This window comes from Squalius cephalus, assembly GCF_949319135.1.
Source record: "Squalius cephalus genome assembly, chromosome: 17".
Taxonomy (NCBI): domain Eukaryota; kingdom Metazoa; phylum Chordata; class Actinopteri; order Cypriniformes; family Leuciscidae; genus Squalius; species Squalius cephalus.
In genome coordinates this window covers 34404646-34424784 of record NC_137138.1, presented here as the reverse complement: position 1 = coordinate 34424784, position 20139 = coordinate 34404646, and the positions used below count along the sequence as shown (strand labels likewise).

Sequence of the window (20139 nt, the reverse complement as noted above, 5' to 3'; positions counted from 1 at the left end):
ATTTGAAAATTCTCATATTTCGGCCGATACCGATATGGTTGCAGAAATATCGTGCATCCCTAATAAATACGTTACAATTTTAACAATTTATCTTTTTTTGCATTACAATAACTTGCATTAAGTGAATTACATGAATAAAAAAATCAGCTAAAATGTGCTTAATAGCAAAATACACATTCTTATTTCTTTAATAATACATGTATTTTTTTTCATATTCATATCTCTCATTTGTAATTCTTTTCATGTCTGCTAATAGGTTTCGTGAGCATTCTCACCCATTCAGGACTTCTTAAGAGTCAAACTGTGTTGTATAGTCGGCTGATAAGGGTGTGCTGTAATATTTCCCCTGGTATGAGAAGTATGATAAACGTAGCGTGTAAAAGGAGCGTCTGTTTCAACCACGGCTGCTGCTTCAGTCATCCTCTAGATTCTCTGTTCTGCAGAATAGGTTAAATAATTCAATTTAATGAGACATTAGCCTTATCCAGATTTATTAAATAACAAAAATCTAAGCTTATGTAGTGAAAATTTATGTTAAAAAAGGTAGAGAGGTACAAATGAATGGTTTTCGATGTTAGACTACAAAACTGGCACTTTTATAAGCTATACACCAGATGTGTAGACTAGTAAATCTGCCATTTTTATTGCAGTTACACCCATTTGTGGCAGACATGTGAACTAAAGGAGCATGCATCTACGTTTCCTTTCCAGCAAAGGTCAGAACAGACGTTATTTCTAAATATTATCATTATTATATGCTTTAGATAACCATAACTAATGTTTCTATTAGTTTCAGTAGTAATCAGCTAGTGGTTAAATCAAAGCAGAGGTAAATAATATATAGAAGATCCACAAAATAGCACAAAACACCATCATGGTAACACACATGACAATAAAATAATGCAAAAACACAATTTAACAACATACGATGTACATAATGTGCATTACTGATAAAAAAGCTAAGAAGAAACAGATTTATTCAAATTAATTGTGAAGTGTCACACAAGCTATTCTGGGAATGTCTGCTTTTCACTGCAAATTATAAGATGATTTGTTCTTTTTTATTTCTAAAAATTGTAAATTTAACTGTGTTTTACTGTAAAATTGCATGAAATGTAAGGATAGATTTTTCCCCACGTATATATATACAGTTACAGTTTTTCCCTGTATATATTAAGGAAACTACAGTTCATGTTCTGTATATAATTTCATTTTCAATGAGGGCATTTACAAAGATACTGGTGCAAAGAATTCTGTTTTTAACATTATGTGTAGAGCTCAAGAGAAAAAAATAGATAAATGATATGAACCTTTCAAACCCATTATCTCGCACGTTGTTTTAAACGAGAAAGCTAGGAGAACAGCCGGCTTCTGTCCACTCAAAGATGAGAAATGCAATAAAACGCTTGTCTTGCTGCCCATTTTGAAATGTAATAAAGATTGATATGAGATATTTTTCATGGTCATAAGGCTAAAAACAACAGAAAACAGAGCCCTCATGATTTGCAGGCGGATCCTCCCGCCTCCTGCTGTGGGACTGAAGTACAGAGCGCTGATGTGAACATGTATTCCTCCGCTATCTATGAAAATACTGCCATTATTTATTCTCCCTCGGGTCGTTCCAAACCAATATGCTGTTATTTTTTCTTGGAAAAAAAGATAAGCCACACATTTTGGTATCAACTTCCGAGAATAAATGTTTCTTAAACAGCAAATCATCATATTAGAATGATTTGTGAAGGATCATGTGACACTGAAGACTGGAGTAATGAAGCTGAAAATTCAGCTTTGATCTCAGGAATAAATTACATTTTAAAATATAATCAAATAGAAAAGTTATTTTAAATTGTAATAATATTTCACAATATTACAGTTTTTACTGTATTTTTGATTGGATGAAGCAGAAGAGACTTAATTATTGTAAATTTTGACCATGATATCAAAACTACATCCAAAATGGTGTCCTAATATTTAAATGGAAAAGTTGTTGACATTTGCCTGGCATTGCTTATTAAAAAACACATTGGTGCATTCAGTTTCACAGATTTTTTGTGATCAGTTGTTTTGTATAATCATAGATTGAACAGCACATTTGCAAAGTTTTGACTAATTTGCTACCGTTCCTTCAGAATTTTTTAAGTGTTGTTTAATGAACTTTTGTTTGAACTTAATGTAGATTTATTACGAGTAATTTCTGACATGCAGAGTTTTAAATTTGGCAGCCATTAATATTAAATTAAGTTTCTTCTTTTCTCAGAATTAGTCTAACCCTTACCCTTATCAGTTACCCTAACCCTAACTCAAATGCGATACATTAGACAAACCGTTTAACAAAACAATAAAAAAGGATAACACAAATAAGTTGCCTTAAATGACTGCGGATGTCATAAAATGGCTGCTAACTTATAATCAAAAGCTGCGCTGACCAGAGGCAAATATGTATGATGGGAATTTGTCTGCAACAGTAAATATTTACATATTTTCTGAGTAAGCTGTTTATTGAGTGCTTGTCAGATCTGTAAACCTGTCAAGTATTGTTCCAATCATACAGTCATCACCATTCAGATTATATTAGCTCTTAGTTGAAACAGTGAATAATTTGCTCCGAATATTTTTTTTTGTGAAGAGATTTGGATGGTATTACAATAGGGGTGAAACAATATATCGTGTCACAATATATCGCAATACAAAAATGCAACAATATGTATCGTGGATAGTGTGTGACACAAAATGTATTGTGTATAATTCACCCAAAACAAAAAGAGTTTTAGAGTCAGTACATTAAACTGCTTTATATAATGTTGAATATAATGTATAATAATGCAATGGGGGAATATTAGTGTGTCCTGATAATGCCAAATGTCTGATGTTACCAGTAAAAAGTGTCTTACATTATTTTAAATATATCTAGTCAGTGACAGAGAATATTCGTCTATAATAATTCAGTATTTTCAGCTTCAGAATGTTATTCTGGTGTCTCTATTGTCCTGTGCTTTGGGTTTCAGCACCAAGTCCAAGACTATTCATTTACACTCACAATATAAAACCAAATTTACCATTTTAATCAACAGTACATTTTTTGCTAACCTTTTATCATATGTTTTGGAGTATCGCAATAATACCATATCCTGATATGTATCGAATCGTGATATGAGGGTATCGTTACACCCCTAGCTTACAATCAAAAAATTGAGGTATTCAACCTGAAACAATGTAGGAAAGGATTAGATTTCTTCGATCAGAAATTGATGGGATCTTAAATCTGATGGGATCTTTCAAATATAAAGAATTATCGGCCAAAATGTTCATATTTCAAAGTACTCTCTCATACAAGTTTCTTAAAATGATAAATCCACATTTCATCCTTTGAATTAGTTTTAAGAGAAGGGATGAGTCAAAATGATAAGATTATAGGTGAATAATTCTAGATGCCTGATCTGAATGATTTACATTTTGATATATCTTATTTTCCGTCAACTGGTTAAAAGTTTACGTGCGGTTTCCCTGGTAACGGATGTAAACAAAGCAGCGCAGTTTCCTTTTAGCAGTCAGTTCCCTTCAGGTGTGTGTGTGTGTGTGTGTGTGTAATGTTTGGTGTCTCGGTATGAGGCTGTTGTATTGTAATGTCCTTTTAGATTCTGTTTTTTAATAAACTCTTCTTTTGATTTCTAGTTTCAACATTATTTGTTGTTCAGATATTCCTCTTTAAAATAAAAAAGTATTAGCTGTATGCAAAGTGAACCACATTTGTTTTTTAGCCATTGAAAATGTGGATATAATTTACCAATTTACTCATGGAGCCGCATTGGGATCTCCATATCTCGAGGATTGAACCATATAGGTCATTTAAAATGAAAATACCAAAAGAAGAGTTTGTTGAAAACCAGAATCTAAAAGGATATCAAGATATCTGTAATACTTCTTGAGTTACAGCCATGCAAACTTGAGGAAAATAACATAAGAAGCTGAAGATGCGCACAATTTACTCTTGAAGCCGCATTGAGATCCCAATATCTATTGAACCATCTTGGGCCTTAAAATCATGGATACCAAAAGAAGAGTTTGTATCGTTACACCCCTAGCCTACATTTAAAAAATACTTTTTTTCTTCTTTTTTTTACAGACCTTTCGACCAATCAGCAGCGGCTATAGTCCCACTCCGAAGAGTCCCTCGCCCAAGAGTCCCATCACAGGCGGTGTGTCCTACAATAACAGCAACTCAAGACCTACGTACAACAATCCAGCCGGACTGTATTCACACAACAACGGCAATGGAGCTCTTCCCAAGCAGATGTCAGGCCTCAGCCTGGGCTCTCCTCACAGGTGGGACATTTTACAGTTTTTCACGCACAGGAATAGCATAATGGGCCCTATTTTAAGGATCTAAGCTCATGGTCTAAAGCGCACGGCGCAAGTGCACTTAGGTGCACCTTTTGCTAGTTTAACGATGAGGAAAATGGTCGGTGCTCCCGGCGCATGATCTAAAAGTGTCGTCCCTATTCTCTTAATGAGTAATGAGTGTGTTTTGGGCGTAATGTGCAAAAAAACAACAACCAGAGTCTCATCTCCCATTGCCTTTAAAAGCCAGTTGGTGGCCAGTCGCGTCATGGTGGATTCACTATTTACATGGAGGAGTTTGCTAGTGGCAAAACTGAACGCGTCTCTAGCGAGGAAACGGATCTGCTCGTGCACGAGGTTAACGCATGCAAGAAGACCATCTACGTTTTATCTTTTATTTGTAATATTTGGCATGTTTGTGTGCTGCTTCGCATCCCTGTGTGTGTAATAAGCAGAGTGTACGCGTGTTGGACTCGCCTATAGGCTCACATCACTAACGCGCTCTTTAAATAACAAATAAAATACTGCGCCATTGACTTTAGACCAGGTTTCAGTTGGTCAGTGGCTCAGTCTATTTCAGTTCCTCAAAATAGCAACACTCCAACAATGCGCCTGAACACACACCTTGTTTTCAGACCAGCAGCCCATGGGTGAACAGATGGGCACAAATGCATCTGCTATTTAAACAACCTGAAAATGACGTGAAAATGAAAACTGCGTCGGGCTGAAACTGGCGCTGGCGCTGCATTGAAACTGGCGCTGCATTGCACTGGGTGTATGATTATGCCCAAAGCATTTTTCTTTGGAATAACAGTGAGACCAGGAACGCAAGGTAAATAGGGTCAGTTCTAAATTCATGATAACTGTACACAGCTAAACTCTAGCCAACACAAACCACACCGGTCTTGCAGTGGTGCCAGAAACACATATTTATGATCCTCACAAGGCTGTGAGAAACATAGTGATTTATCAAGGAAGTGATCTTGGGGATCTTTCCCATGTTGGACATCTACAGTGCAGGTCCTGTCTTCACTCAGAGCACTTGCACACAACAATAAACATTTCAGGCTGAAATATGCTACAGCTCTTCAGGCATATTGTTATGTAAAAATGAGTTCATGAGTTCAGCGAAGCACAGGATTGGAAAAAGTGAACAGTTTTCAGGGAACATCTGCCACACTGATATTTGCAAAACATCCTTGAATTTTTCTGAAGCACTAGTGTATTTGGATGTGAGATAAGGATGATCGAGAACCGTTTGGTTGCGTGTAAAACTTGCTGTTTACTCTGAATATGACAAATCCGCTGTTTATGAATTCCTGGATTCCTGGAGTTGTCATAACACTGATCACTCTCATGGAAACTTCCAACAAGGAAATCCATCAAAGTATCTTCTGTGTACTTGGGGGAAATCAGTTCCTTCAAAGATCTGAACTCATAACAACAGTCAAACTTGTTTGGAAACGTCTACTCATTCTTTATTATTAGTAATGGGGATTTTTTGGGGCCGATCACTATTACGATCACTGTAAGGAGTATTGGCCGATATCTGTCACCGATACTGAAATAAATAATAGGCACACTATTCTTAACAACACTGTATTTAAGTATGAATAAAATAAGAGATGAGAAAGTATCATGAATTGACAACTCTTCATTTATTGGCAAGCAACATGTGCAACATATTCCATTCGCTCATTTAGAGGTGATTAGGAACAGCTTAAAGCTTAACAAATATAGCATTCCTGTGAAATAAATTATAAAAATAAAAAAACAGAGCAATCTTTATCAACAGAAAGTAATCAAATGTAAAACAACACTGCATAGTCTTCACTGTATATATTAAATATGGATTAAACCTACTAAAGAGCAGTGAGTTATTTTCTCTTTGTCTTTTCTTGTTTGATTAACATTTATAACACAGACGGCATCAGGAATTAGGGCTGGGTATCGTTCAAAATCTTTCGATCCGGTGCCATTTTCAATACCTCAGTTTCGATACCGGTTCCTAACGATACTTTTTTCGATACCAATTTTATGAAATCCATTTTAACAAGATTACATAACACATTACCTCAGAAAATGTTGGTTTTATTTTTTCAGTTTGACTCATGCTCCTTAGCCAGTGCACAAAGGAACAAAAAATGTTTTATAAAGCGCTCATGCTCTCCAAAGCTGAATTTTAAAAAAAAATAAAAAATACAGTAAAACTTGTAACATTGTGAAATAGTATTACAATTTAAAATCTTTTTTGAATATATTTCAAAATGTAATTTATTCCTGTGATGTCAAAGCTGAATTTTCAAAATCATTACTTCAGTGTCACATGATCCTTCAGAAATATGAAAACAGTTTTCTGCTTATTATTTTGGAAACTATGATACATTTTTTTCATGATTCTTTGATGAATAAAAATGAATAAAAATGTCAAAAGAACAGCATTTATTTAAAAATGAAATATTTTGTAACATTACACGTTTTAATGTCACTTTTGATCACTTTAATGCATCCTTACTGAAAAAAAAATTCTGACTAACCAACACATTTTTGAACGGCTGTGTACACTCAGGTTATTATTTATTGCAATATAAACACTGTCAGAGTGATCAACAAGGTACCTCTTCATTTACCAGTCGAAGGCGAAGCAACTTTCTGCTATTATGTTTACTCCGTGCACTGTCAAGGTCTTCATCATATCTGTCGTGGTACCGGTCTTTGCAGCAATTATTTTACCGCAGATACTGCATCGCGCGCTGTTGGCATCGAGCCTGGAGAAATGTAGCCACACTTTTGATCGACTTTTCCACATCTTTAAGGTATTATGTGTGTGTGCTCGCGTCTCATGAAAATGTGCGCGGAGAGTTTGTGTGTGTGTGCTCGCGTCTCATTGAGTATGTACGCGAGTGTGTGTGTGCTCGCGTCTCGTATGCGCATGGAGTTTGTGCGTGTGCGCGCGCGTCTCATATGAGTATGTGCGCGGAGAGTTCCGCGCTTCTCGTGTGTGTAGAGTTATGCAAACATGTATGTGCGTGAGCGACTTTATGTGTGTAGTTGTGCATTTCATATGTATTTGTTTGAGCACTGACGTTGACGAGTTAACCCCTTAGGTATCAAAATCTGGTACCGAACAACATGTCATTTTTCGATACTCGATAGTATCGAGGCAATTCGATCGGTACCTAAAAAGTATCGAAACTCGGTACGCAGCCCTATCAGGAATATTAGGCTGCTGTCACTTTAAGAGCTGAATGCACGTATCCAATATACTGATACACATGCGACTTATTTCCCTACTGTTTATTTTCACTTAACACAACCAAGGGTTTTTAAGCAAATACTCACCAAGCGGGGCATTTTTACCAGTTTTTGAACAGTTTTTAACCGTTAAGGCGCAAACCCGAAGCTCAAAGTTCACTTTACTCATCCGTGTTTCACTCCTTCTCGGAGCGCGCGCACAGAAAGCCGCTTGGGGAACAGTATCACTTTCACGGCTTTTAAAAACTCTTTTTTTATTATTGAGCACGTCCTGAGGTTTAGCGACAGTAGACTGTGTTTTAGGACAATCACTGATCTAGCTGATTGGGACGTTACGTTTGGGAATCTAGGGAGGAATGAAATCACACCACTGTGAAGGAAAGAAATCTTCTAAAATCACACAGCTCTAGTTTCTTGCTGTCATTGCTGTAGGTTTGCTGTCGTTGCAATATCTCCAAAAATGTTGCAAATTTATTACAGCAACGACATATATATATATTAGGGCTGTCAAAAGATTAATCGCGATTAATCGCATCCAAAATAAAAGTTTGTGTTTACATAATATATGTGTGTGTACTGTGTATAATTATTTTGTATATATAAATACACACACATGCATGTTGTATATATTTAAGAAAAATGTTGATTTTTGTATAATTTATATATAAAAAATATATATTTATATATAATATAAATTATATATAAATATATACAGTATATGTATGCAAATATTTCTGTGTATTTATATATACAAAATAATTATACACAGTACACATATATTATGCAAACACAAACTTTTATTTTGGATGCGATTAATCGTGATTAATCTTTTGACAGCCCTAATATATATATATATTATATATAATTATCTAAGTAATAAATGATTTCCAACATTAACAACTGCACGTTTATTACAAGATTCAGCTTTACTGTGCCCAAACTTTTGACTGGAAGTGTATGTGTGTATCTGAATATTTGTAACAAATGTGTTGTATTTGAATTTTAAGCCAATTTCTTTGGCTTCCATTACTTTAGAGATGTACTGAAGCTTTTACAAATAACTTGAGAAAGTGTTTAGTTCAGTCAGGGATGGGCAGTTTTTCAGATACATGTATTTAAAATACGATGATATAAAGTGTGAATTGATGGAACTTTTTCTAAATCGTTTACATAGATGGGCCTATTTGTGGGGTAAGCAAATTTATCCGTGCAGCTTTTAGTGGGCAGGAATTACTGGAACGTTGGAGTGGAAAAACAAACACTGATGAATGATACACCACAAACATCTTCAGCTTTTACTTTTATTGTACATAAAAAATAATAATAAAAAAAGGGGTAAATAGTGTCAAATGAATCTAAATTAATTCTAATTTTAAATTTTAGATACACTTTCTCATTTTAATAAACTTATAGAAACAAATAAACTTTACATAAAATAAACATAAAATTACTTAGAAAGCATTGGACTACCTGCAAAAAAAAAAAAAAAAGAGTTTGAAAATCAGTTTATGCTGTGGAATCAAAACTGATTTGTGAAACCATGATATTGTTACTGTGAAGTAAAATTGAGATTTTGGTCATATCGCCCATCCTTATTCTTTGCTAGATAGCAGAAAAGGTTCCCACAGTTTTACATACAGTATGAATTGTTTAATAGTGTTCACCACAAGTAATAGACTACATTGTAACCAGAAATAAGTATATAAATGGCTGCTATTTTGCATAAGTTTATTTGTAATTGCCAGAAAGAAAGAAAGAAAGAGAGAGAGAGAGGGCAGAGATGAGGTTAGGAATGTAAAGTCAGTAGGCCTGTGTAGTTTCTTCATTCACTGTGACCTATACCTGCACTGGATGGCCAATTTCACATGTATTTTGTGTATTTTCAAAATACAAAATACTGTATTTGTATTTAAATACATTTTTCCACACAGTATTTTGTATTTGTATTTTAAATACATTTCCATGTATTTATGCCCATCTCTGAGTTCAGTATGAAAACACATGGCAACAGCAGATGTTAATGTTCGAGATCTGGATGTGTTTTCCTTTCAGCTTCAGCCCTGAACCACCAGTGAATTCATCAGGCAACCGCAATGGTTTCGACCCGCAGTCAGACGTCTACAGGATGCTTCAGGACCACGAGGAACCTGTGTCCGCTCCCAAACAATCTGGCTCCTTTAAATACCTGCAGGGAATCCTGGAAGCTGAGGATGGGGGTCAGTTTTACTTATTCACTTCTCTCAGAATCAGGGTGTATTTCAGCAGTGGCGTGCAACCCAGTTACTCTACAAGCCACTTTGGCAGGTTGAATTGTATATATAATATATAAATTTTTTAATTGTAGTTTTTTAAAAAGGCTTCTGAAATAATAAGTGCAATGTCGTGTTGTCAAAAAAACATTTTGCGCATGATTTTACTCATTCCCGCAGATTTTGAGCTCAAACCCAAAGAGCGGCACATAAAGCCGCCTCTGAGTACTAAAAAAATGTCCCTTAAACAGTCAAATACACACAAAATAATGTCAAAATGCCGGTCTTGGCAAGTATTCACGTAAACGCAGTCAGTTATGTTTTAAGTGAACGTAAATAGTTGAGAAAGAAAACACATGTGTATCAGTATATTGGATCTTTGCATTCTGTCTTAAAGTGACAGCAGCCTAATATTCCTGATGCCAAATTATGAGATAATATTAAAAACATCTATACGACAGTTTTCCCCCATGGTATCGATGTCAAAATTGTGTCCAGTGAAAATGCTGAGTGGCTGTAACTTAGAAAAACCACTGTTGGAATTGTTATTTATCGATAATGTCCTATATTGTAATTTTGTGTGTGATCAAACCGATAATACAATGATTATCGCCTCAGTATGTTCAGTGGAAACAATTACATAAGAATGATAGTGTTTTATTACACTACATCGCTATTTACTTGTCACTAGAAATGCTACACTATTTTGAAAATTGTCTCGCTATTGAATTCCTTGGATTCTGGATTTTTTTGGGGCCAGATTGCTCTCTTGTCTCTTGGAGGCTAAAAGCTCCCATAAATGTTGTGCTTTGTGTCATATAAGCCCAGAAATGTCTAAGCCAGATCCCATGGAGAAGCTTCTAGACCATGCTGTACTTGCGCCTTCGCCATCTCTCGCACACTGAATTAGATCCCATGGAGCCACAGGGATCAGGGATCAAGTGTTTAAGTGTGTAATTAGTGGTATTCGTTGACAGGTTTGGAGTAGTAACCTGTCCCAGCAGTTCTTGGGAATAACGCAGAGTTAATGATCTCACTTTGGCACAACAACAGTCAGATGACTGAGGCGGGCACCATTTAGACAGTTACGCATATTTTTTTATCCGGATGTTTCCTCGTTCAGTCTGAAACAGAAGATAGGAGGAGGCCTTGGCAGCTGTGCTCCACACTTGGCCATATGGCTCTGTCCCAACCATGCCCTGAAGCTAACACACACACCCGGGATTTTCAGCTACGTCTGCATGGAGAATAGTGTCTGACCTGGGATTGAAGTGTGAAGGACATTAATTCTGGCCATCTCTTGTTCCAGGCACAGCTGCTAAGCGCTTACTCTGAGAGATTGGTTTGTTTTGGGCTAAACAAGGCCTCTTGGAAAGTCAGAAGTAGCTGTTCAAAGCAGTTTAAAAGTTACAATTCTGTCAATACAGCGTGTACTCTGCTGCCGTTTGACACAAAATGAGAATTTTTAACTCTTTCCACCCCAGCATTTTTGAAAACAAAAAAATTGGCAAATTAAAAAAAGCTAAATTTTGAGTAAAAAGCTGAAAAAAAATCACATTTTTGTCAAAGACTACATCTGGATGGGATTCAGAACGTCATCAAAACACAGATGTAGTAAATCGAGTCCATCAACACCTCAAATCTTCACAGTCCTAAAGCTCGTCCTGGGTCGACATTTCATTCAGTAACATTAGGCCGTTTTGATTTATATGCTGTTTAATGTTGATGATCACGTTATTTTACATGTGCATCTGCTTACATATGAGATCGCTTGTTTCAGCTTCTTTTTCGCTTGTGTTTTGATCAGGAGATTCTGTACTCTTTCAGAAGATGCTTTATAGCGCCCCCTACTGTGAAAACACGCCCTAAATGAAGCGCTGTCTCATAAATGATGGAAAATTCTGTCAGTGGTGGGGAAAGAGTTAAAGAATGAATTTAACTCTGATGAATAGGTTTGTGAGTGAATTAGTGGAACAGCATAATTTAATGCAGAAAGTGGCAAGACCAAGTTTTGGAGAAAAGAAGAACAACAGTTAACTTTGGGAGTCCAGTAATAGGAAGCCACAATTAAACAATTATGAAACATTATTTAGGCCAGGAGTGGTCAAGTCTGCGTCTCGAGATCAATGCTGTAACCCTGGTCAAACACACCTGAACAAGATCATCAAGGTCTTCAGAATTAATAGAGAGTCACAGCCAGGGGAATAAACACTGTGGGAAAGTGGATTTCATGATACTGTATCTAGCAAAAAATGTTCTTATTATGAGTGTCATTTTCTGATTTCACTGCCTCTTCTTCTGAAATCCCCCATTCTGTATGTTCATTTTTGCATTTGAAAAACATGCATTTTGTCCTGGCATATCCCAAAGCAACTTTAAATAGCATTTAAAGTATACCTTTTATCAGTTCTTGCTTTCCGTGGGAATCGAGCCCATGACACCGGCTTTGCAAGCGATATGAGCTCTTCTGTTTGAGCTGCAGGAAAGCTTTCTTTGTGTTACAGATTTTATTTTGAGCATTGCAAGCAACTTGGTAGTAAAATGTGCATAACACTACGACTTATCCTGGACTTTTGAAATTAAGATACAGTACAAATTGTTTCAAAGTTTTGAAATGTTAAGCACCCTGAGATGTCACCCTCCAGCGGTTAAACTGGATAATGTGTGCCTTGATAATCACATCACATCATTGACGTCATTGAATTGTACGACAGTCAATCATGCTTTGTGGATACCATAAAAATGAATGAGAAATATCGTAAACCGAATCACAAAGTTGTCTGTGATTTCTCTTGTAAAACATCAATGATTTCAGCATAAACTCTTCAATCATTGATCAACTGATCAATCAAAAACCAATGTTTAAAGGGGTGATGAACTGAGAAATAAAATTTTCCTTGAGCATTTGACATATAAGAGGTCACCATACTATAAGAATATCCTGTAAGTTTCAGAACTGATAGTCCAATAAAAGCTTTTATTGACACCAGGCACAGCGAACGACAGGTTTTTCATAGTGGGGATCTATGAGGTCAAAGGGTATCAAACCCCGCCTCCGCAGAAGAAGATCAACGCCTACTTCAACACTACCGGTTCAGCCCCGCCCACCGATTCGCGCATTACATGAAACTCATTATAATATGCAAAACTCATAGCAGTGGGCGTTTACTTCCAAGTCTTCAATGCGGCACGCCCATAAAAACTGAGCGTTTCAGGAGCTAGGCTCAAAACCAGGGGAGAAAATAGCCTATTACTTATTCATTTTGATGTTTTCGAATGTAAAAACCAAGGGAACATCATAAGTTGACCTCAGACAACAATATAATAAAAAGAAAAAAGCCAGTTCATGACCCCTTTAATTGTAAACACGTTGAATATAGTTATGCTCGATTCTTGAACAAATAGTTATTTTTAGCCGGTAACCGGGCGAGTCGGTTCACAGAATCAAACTGAATTACACTTTAGTTCCGGGTTGATGACGCAAGACGCACATCCGAAGTAGCACACACACACACACACACACACACACACCCACCTACCTAATGAGCCAATAAGCGTGTCCAGAAATGCAGCTATGTTTCCGGTGATCCTGGAGACCTTGATTAGTTGGTTCAGGTGTGTTTCATTAGGGTTGGAGGTAAACTCTGTTGGAAGGCCCTCAGGAACTGTTCAGACTGCAGGCCGATCAGATGTTTTCTCAAATCAGATCTTTTCTGGCAGACTGTCCGCACTATTCATTGCACGTGAACAAATACAATGTGTGTGTCCATACATAACCAGCCTTTCTGCATGGGTTGCTTTGGTGCGGACGCAGGCCTACCCACTCTTACATCGCACATGAAAAACTCAGTGACGGAGGATCTTGGGACACACCGCTTGAATATCGTACGAATACTTCTGGCATTTCTGCCTCTGGTTTTGACGTTATCATTGTATGTTGCTTGAAGAGTGATGCAAAAGACTATTTGAAATCCGACAAATTGAGATGCATCTGTCCAAATCTGATTGGAATTGCATTTCAGATCAGAGACCAACTCTTAATGTGGTTTCAATCAAATAATTATTTATTTTTTGCTGTCTAGACTTTCAAATACGAATCTGGATAAAATCAGTCTGAGCGAAGCCTGAGTTCGACAGCACTGCTGTGAGGGATTGAAGTTCAGTGCATTCAATGGATTGTAATGTTGTTTGATTGAACAATTGTTCAGTTTTTTGACAAAAACTCCATAAAACGGTTTGAAAAGTTGAATGTTGTAAAAATTGCGTGATCTCGGACCTTTATACAGTGTGTGCCATTGTAAAGACTGCAAGTCTATCCCTCACAGCCTCGTTTTCATCCGCGTTAAAGGAGTAGTTCACTTCAGAATGAACATTTCCTGATAATTTACTCTCCCCCACATCATCCAAGATGTTCATGTCTTTCTTCAGTGGAAAAGAAATGAAGGTTTTTGAGGAAAACACTCCAGGATGCTCCTCCATATAGTGTCTTCAATGGGGTCCAACGGGTCGAAGGTCCAGATGTGAGTTTCAGTGCAGCTTCAAAGTCTCGACACGATCCAGCCGAGGAATAAGAGTCTTAACCAGACAAACCAGCAGACATTTTATAACAGAATAAACATTTATATAGTTTTAACCACAAATTATGGTCTTACACTAAGCTGTGATGCGACACACATTACGTAATCACGTTGAAAGGTCACGCGAAAAACTTTGGTTACTTCATGCGCTTCAATCTGGGGCTTTTGTTGCAAAGCTTGGTTCTTGTGAATAACACGAATGCTCCATTCTGAAAGGACTCTTTCAAAAGAAGAACACTTGCTTTCCATTCTAAGATCTTATCTCAGTTCAATAGTTAATCACGGTATCATATTCTGTGCCCTTGACTGCAGTTTGTTTTCTCTCCAGGGGTCTCGCCGGTGGACAGGCACGGGGTGCGAGGCTTGCGTTCCCCGGTGAAGTCCCCGGTGCCGAAGCTGGGCAGCCCCATCACGGCTCCTCTGGTGCCCATGGCCGGCCTACAGAAGCTGCCTCAGTGCACACGCTGCGGGAACGGCATTGTGTAAGTGCCATGTGTTGCTGCTTACGGGGGCATGAACTTTTATAATGTTTACTGGGGTGCATTTATAATGTTTGGATGATTTTTACATCAAAAATTGTCAAAATTTAGAAATAAAAGGCATTTTTCCTACTCTGTTTTAAGGAGCGTGTCTCTGTGAGGCTTCAGTGTAAACGCCCACTGCTGTGATTGGCTGACAGCTTTGCATATTAAATAAGCAGTACATGTGGAACTTTTAGCACGTTTTTACAAGTAGAGTTCTCAAGGTTTACAAATCTTGAAAAGTGTTGATTATAGCATCATATTTAGATCGTGGCATGAAAGGGATCTTGTCATTGTAACTCGATTTCTGCACACTAACAAATGCTCTCATCATTACTAACTGTGCAAACACAATGGAAATAAGAGATTCGTTGATTATAACGGGAGTTTTGGCGAGAGCCCAGAATTCAGTCACTGACCCAGACTGCAACATAGTGTCGGCCCAGATCCGATTCCATGGATTCCACACGGATCTGGGCCGGGTGTGGGCCGGATCTGGGCCGAATGTGGGCCGGGTGTGGGTCGGGTTTGGGCCGGGTGTGGGCCGGGTGTGGGTCGGGTGTGGGCTGGGTGTGGGCCAGATCTGGGCCGAGTGTGGGTCGGGTGTGGGCCAGATCTGGGCCGAGTGTGGGCCGGATCTGGGTCGGGTGTGGGTCGGGTGTAGGCCGGATGTGGGCCGACACTATGTTGCTGTCTGGGGATAAACTTGCTCTGTTTGATTTACAGCTCCAGCGATTGTAAAGGGAGCGTTCTTTAAATCGCTTTAAACATATAATTTAATCACAGTTTAAATTACAGATTATTTCATCCTTCTAAGAGAAACAATGTGAAGTTCACCATTTACTCACTGGTTTGATTTACTGACAAAAAAAAAAAAAACAATTCTGAGACAAAAACATCTGACTGGCCTACATGAATCATGACATATCACTGGTCACTGGTGATTTCGGTTAGACAAACGATCTGTAACAAAGCAATAGTGACACAGTAAAACCTTTTTTACTCGCATAAGTGTGTTGCGCCGTTCCTGTCGGATCCAGTATAGAAGACAGCACAGCATCGTTTTGTAATTTCAGTCTCTCTGCAAATCCAGCAAATCCAGTGGCGCTGCACATGTTGCACTCTTCAAAGGCATCTTTATCGCTTAGTTGCTCGATCCAGTGTTACCGTCACTGTTATTTACCTACTACTCGTCGAGCTCGAATCAGTGGGCGGGGCTACTGAACTTTAGGGTTAGTGATGTCACCAACCCAGGAAGAAGCTCGTTGTAGTCCTTAAAAAGTGATAAAAAAGCAAATATCTCCCTTTGCTTTGAACTTTGAGCGTCGTAACTTTGCAGATGTTGTTTATGCTCAAACAGCAACATTACACACTAACTAAAGTTAGAAAAGTCAAATCATAATCAACCACCCCTTTAATGTACAGCAATATTTGCTGAAGAAAGCCCCTAAATGACCATCAAGACACTAGATAGTATTGAATAGACTTTATAAGCCAGTATATGTTTCTTTTATCATCTTTAAACATAAGCCTGTAAGTCGTGTCTCGCAGCAAATGAATGATTTCAACACTCATTGAGTTCGTGATTGTTCAATGAAGCCAGACCTGCCGGAGCATGTGGCACAGGTGTTCCCGATCATGATAATACTGTAAGTCACTCTTCTGCTGTTGGCACTTTCCCACAGGAAAATGAGTAAACAGTGATGTCATATGATAAGAACAGTTCCACAGAAGAAGGAAACAATGCACTCATTGTAAATGCTGTTTATAGATATTATAGCCTTCAAATATGTCCTTGTTCATAGAGATTTTATTATAGGAAGAATTAGTGATAAGAGATTGTCCAATCAGCCGTCAGGTCTGCATAAAAGACATTTGAGACAAACTCTCTTTTATATCATGGTTGGGTCATGACATGTCAGATTTTTTTTTCAGCCCATTTATGAATGGAATTTATTGTTTGCTCGTTTACTGACTAAACATTACCTGCTAATCCTACTTTAGCAATTGCTGACCACCATTTCTATCATAAAATCCTTTTCTCTTTTAAAAGTTTAGTATTAGGATCGTTTTTACAAAATTTGTTGGATCGCTAGTAGTTCCTAAGGAGTGACTAGGTAACGCTTGAGTAATTAGCAATGCATGTTGAGAGTAAAAAAAGACAGTTACGCACATCTCAGACACGCTAATGTTGTGATTATTACTTCATTCGTAATTCTTTATCATTTGTCATAGTTAGTTGAAATTTATTAAAGTCATCCTGAGGTGAAAATCCAGCTTTTAATGTTGTTTATGTGTCTATGTGGTGTTTTTAATATGCTTTAAGACAAACCATGTGTAAATTCATAAGTCGACACCATTGCTGAGTATTTCCTCCTTAAAACTGCAGTGAACCAAAGACAGTCTCAAAAACACGCTTTGAAATCGCTGGTGTTTCTGACGTCACAAACTACCTTGTAACCAATCAGATCAACGTGTAATCGTCAACCAGTGGATCGCTGAGCTGAGTGAGTGAGTGGAGGCGGGGCTCATTTGCATATTCATAGAACCACGCATACTAAATGAGGCAAGGGTGTCGAGTTACATTCAAGATATTTTAAGGCATGAAGAAAAAATATAAACATATGTCATTTTGGTGATCAAAGATGAGTTTTAAGGGATAAAATTGACTACAGGGGGACTTTAAATGTAACCTTTTGTTGAAAATGGCATAAAATATTTTTCAAAACCAACATAAATACAAATAGTACATTTTTTATTTTTTTTTATTTTTTTGTATAAAGATTTGTCCTTTTCTTTCTCCTGGACCATTGACCCAATTACCAAATTAAGTGACAATAAAAGTAACAATAAACGTCATTTAACAAGTGTCTTATAACGTTTTGTAACTGTTTTAACACAGGGGAACGATTGTGAAGGCCAGAGACAAGCTGTATCACCCCGACTGCTTCATGTGCGATGACTGCGGGCTGAACCTCAAGCAGAGAGGATATTTCTTCATCGATGAGAGTCTGTATTGTGAGACTCACGCCAAGGCTCGTGTTCAGCCTCCCGAGGGCTATGACGTGGTGGCCGTCTATCCCAACTCCAAAGTGGAGCTGGTCTAAGCACACACACACACACACACACACACACACACAGGTTTCGTTGAGGATTCAGCTTGGCAAAGTGGAAATGAGAATAACAAACTCTCTTTTTTCAGTCCCTGCTCGACTTTATCCTGGACTCACGTTCTGTAGTTTGCTAACCTCGTACTGAAATCCACTTTCCCCCGCAGCCTTTCTAACACTCTGACTGAGCAATTCTGGGTTTGCTTTAAGAAGAAAGTTTGAAGTGTAAGATAACCGAACGGCCCAGACGAACATCTGTTCACCTAGATTCCAGTGGCACACCAGCGGTTTATTTCTCTGAGCGCTGCGGTGAACTTGAGGTGCTCAAAAAGGCCACGAAGAATGTCTCAAGCCATGTGGAAAATGGAAATGGTATTCATTTATTCAGAGAGTTTGGGACGGTATGTTTATTCTTTGGCTAAGAAGGCAAGCTGTGTGTGTTTTTCTCGATGAGCAAGCTTCCATCACCACCACATCCAGCTTTATCTGAGGAAAATGAGTCTGTAGGAATGGAAAAATATCATTTTGATCGCCTTTGAGCATATTTAAGGCCCTTGCACACTGAGTCTGATTTTTTGCGCATTCGTCATCCTAAAAATTCATCACGCAGAGAAACTTTGCACACTGAGTTTGACACGCATTAATTAATCCGTTGCGAAAAAATTCGGAAAACAATACAAAATGGAGTTTCAAGCAGTGAGGATGATTTTGTTCTTAAAAATACAAAATAGGAAATACATAATGTTTCCTCTGATAACACTGTAATTTCTGTAAAGCTGCTTTGAAACGCTGTGTGTTGTGAAAAGCGCTATACAAATAAATGTGATTTGAATTGAAATTGAAAAAGAGAAAAATAATATTGGGTCCATCATCCAATCCTGAGATTGCGTAGAGAGGAAGGAGAGTTCAAAGTTTATCTCAGGATGTCAGTGGCTCAGTTTGATGCTTATATACATATTAAAAAGAAGAACCACCAATTACCGTGAACCAATTGTTCCTGAACAGTTCTGGATTTTGGCGTTTGCTTGTACGGTGGCTCTGAATTGTCAAAACACCTCTCAAAATGCTCGCTAGGGATGCAAAAAACACAGAAAATGTAACCGAGGCAGTGTGTGAAGATGATTGACACGACGTGAGGTCGTATTCATTTTTAACGACAATTTTGGACTCGGTGTGCAAGGACCTTACATGCAAGTATGTGAATACAATTTGACATGTAATTGCTTTCCTAAAAGTATCAAAACACAATTTCTATTGCAACTGCGCATGGCGTTCTCAGAAAAAAAGCTTGGTTGGATGGTTTTCTCATTCACATCAACTACCATCATAGTGAAGCAACAGTTTTTGAAAACAGATCTTGCTGAATCATCACACCAACCTTATGTAATGTCTTCTTTCGCCTGTTTAGTAAAGTCATCATGTTTTCTGTGTTTAAAGCTAGCCACTGGAAAACATTTGGTGTAATAGACATTTCTAGGTGACTCGTGAACTGATGTTTGTTATGTACAAAAGCAGAGCTGAAGTGTGTTGGCCAAGCATTTGTGACTGCGTTTGCATATTTGCGTATATGTGATTTTAAACTAGATTTCTTTTTTTTTTTTTTTTGATTGTGTGGATGGCTTCTTCGTGTAAAACAAAACCAGAATAGTAAAGTAGATATGCTTTTATTTTTTTGTCTTTTCTTTATCTGGTGACGCTTTTGTAAATTCTGTAAAAAAAAAGAAAGAAAAAAAAATTTGAGAAATGTTTGTTTTTCTAGTTTCTAATGAATGATTTGTATGTGTGTGTGGGTTTTGTTGTATTAAGAGTCTTCTGTAAATAATTTGAATGCTAACAGATCATCTTTAAACATAATAACAACAAAAACAGAGAAGGAATTGTTTTGTTTTTTCACCAAGAACTCAATTCTCATTCCAAACCCTTTCTTTCTTCCGTGGAAAACACAGAAATAGTGCTCTTGCTAGACAGATGCATTTGAGCTTCCAAAGAACAGCATGAAAGTATTACAAAGGTAGTCCATATGACTGCAGATCTCCTGAAGCCATATGATAACGTGTAAGGAACAGACTAAAACTGAAGCCAGTGTGTT

General features: G+C 37.5%; 1 protein-coding gene across 1 annotated transcript in view; it reads left to right on the top strand.

Annotated features, from left to right (window-relative positions):
* Nucleotides 1-18159, top strand: part of pdlim4 (PDZ and LIM domain 4) — a 45251-nt gene extending 27092 nt beyond the window's left edge. Inside the window, exons 4-7 of the mRNA XM_079847175.1 lie at nt 4124-4323; nt 9646-9809; nt 14748-14901; nt 17843-18159. Coding sequence (XP_079703301.1) covers nt 4124-4323; nt 9646-9809; nt 14748-14901; nt 17843-18047 — 723 coding nt within the window. The 3' untranslated portion in view covers nt 18048-18159. The remainder of the gene's footprint in view (nt 1-4123; nt 4324-9645; nt 9810-14747; nt 14902-17842) is intronic.
* The last annotated feature ends 1980 nt before the right edge of the window (nt 18160-20139 follow it).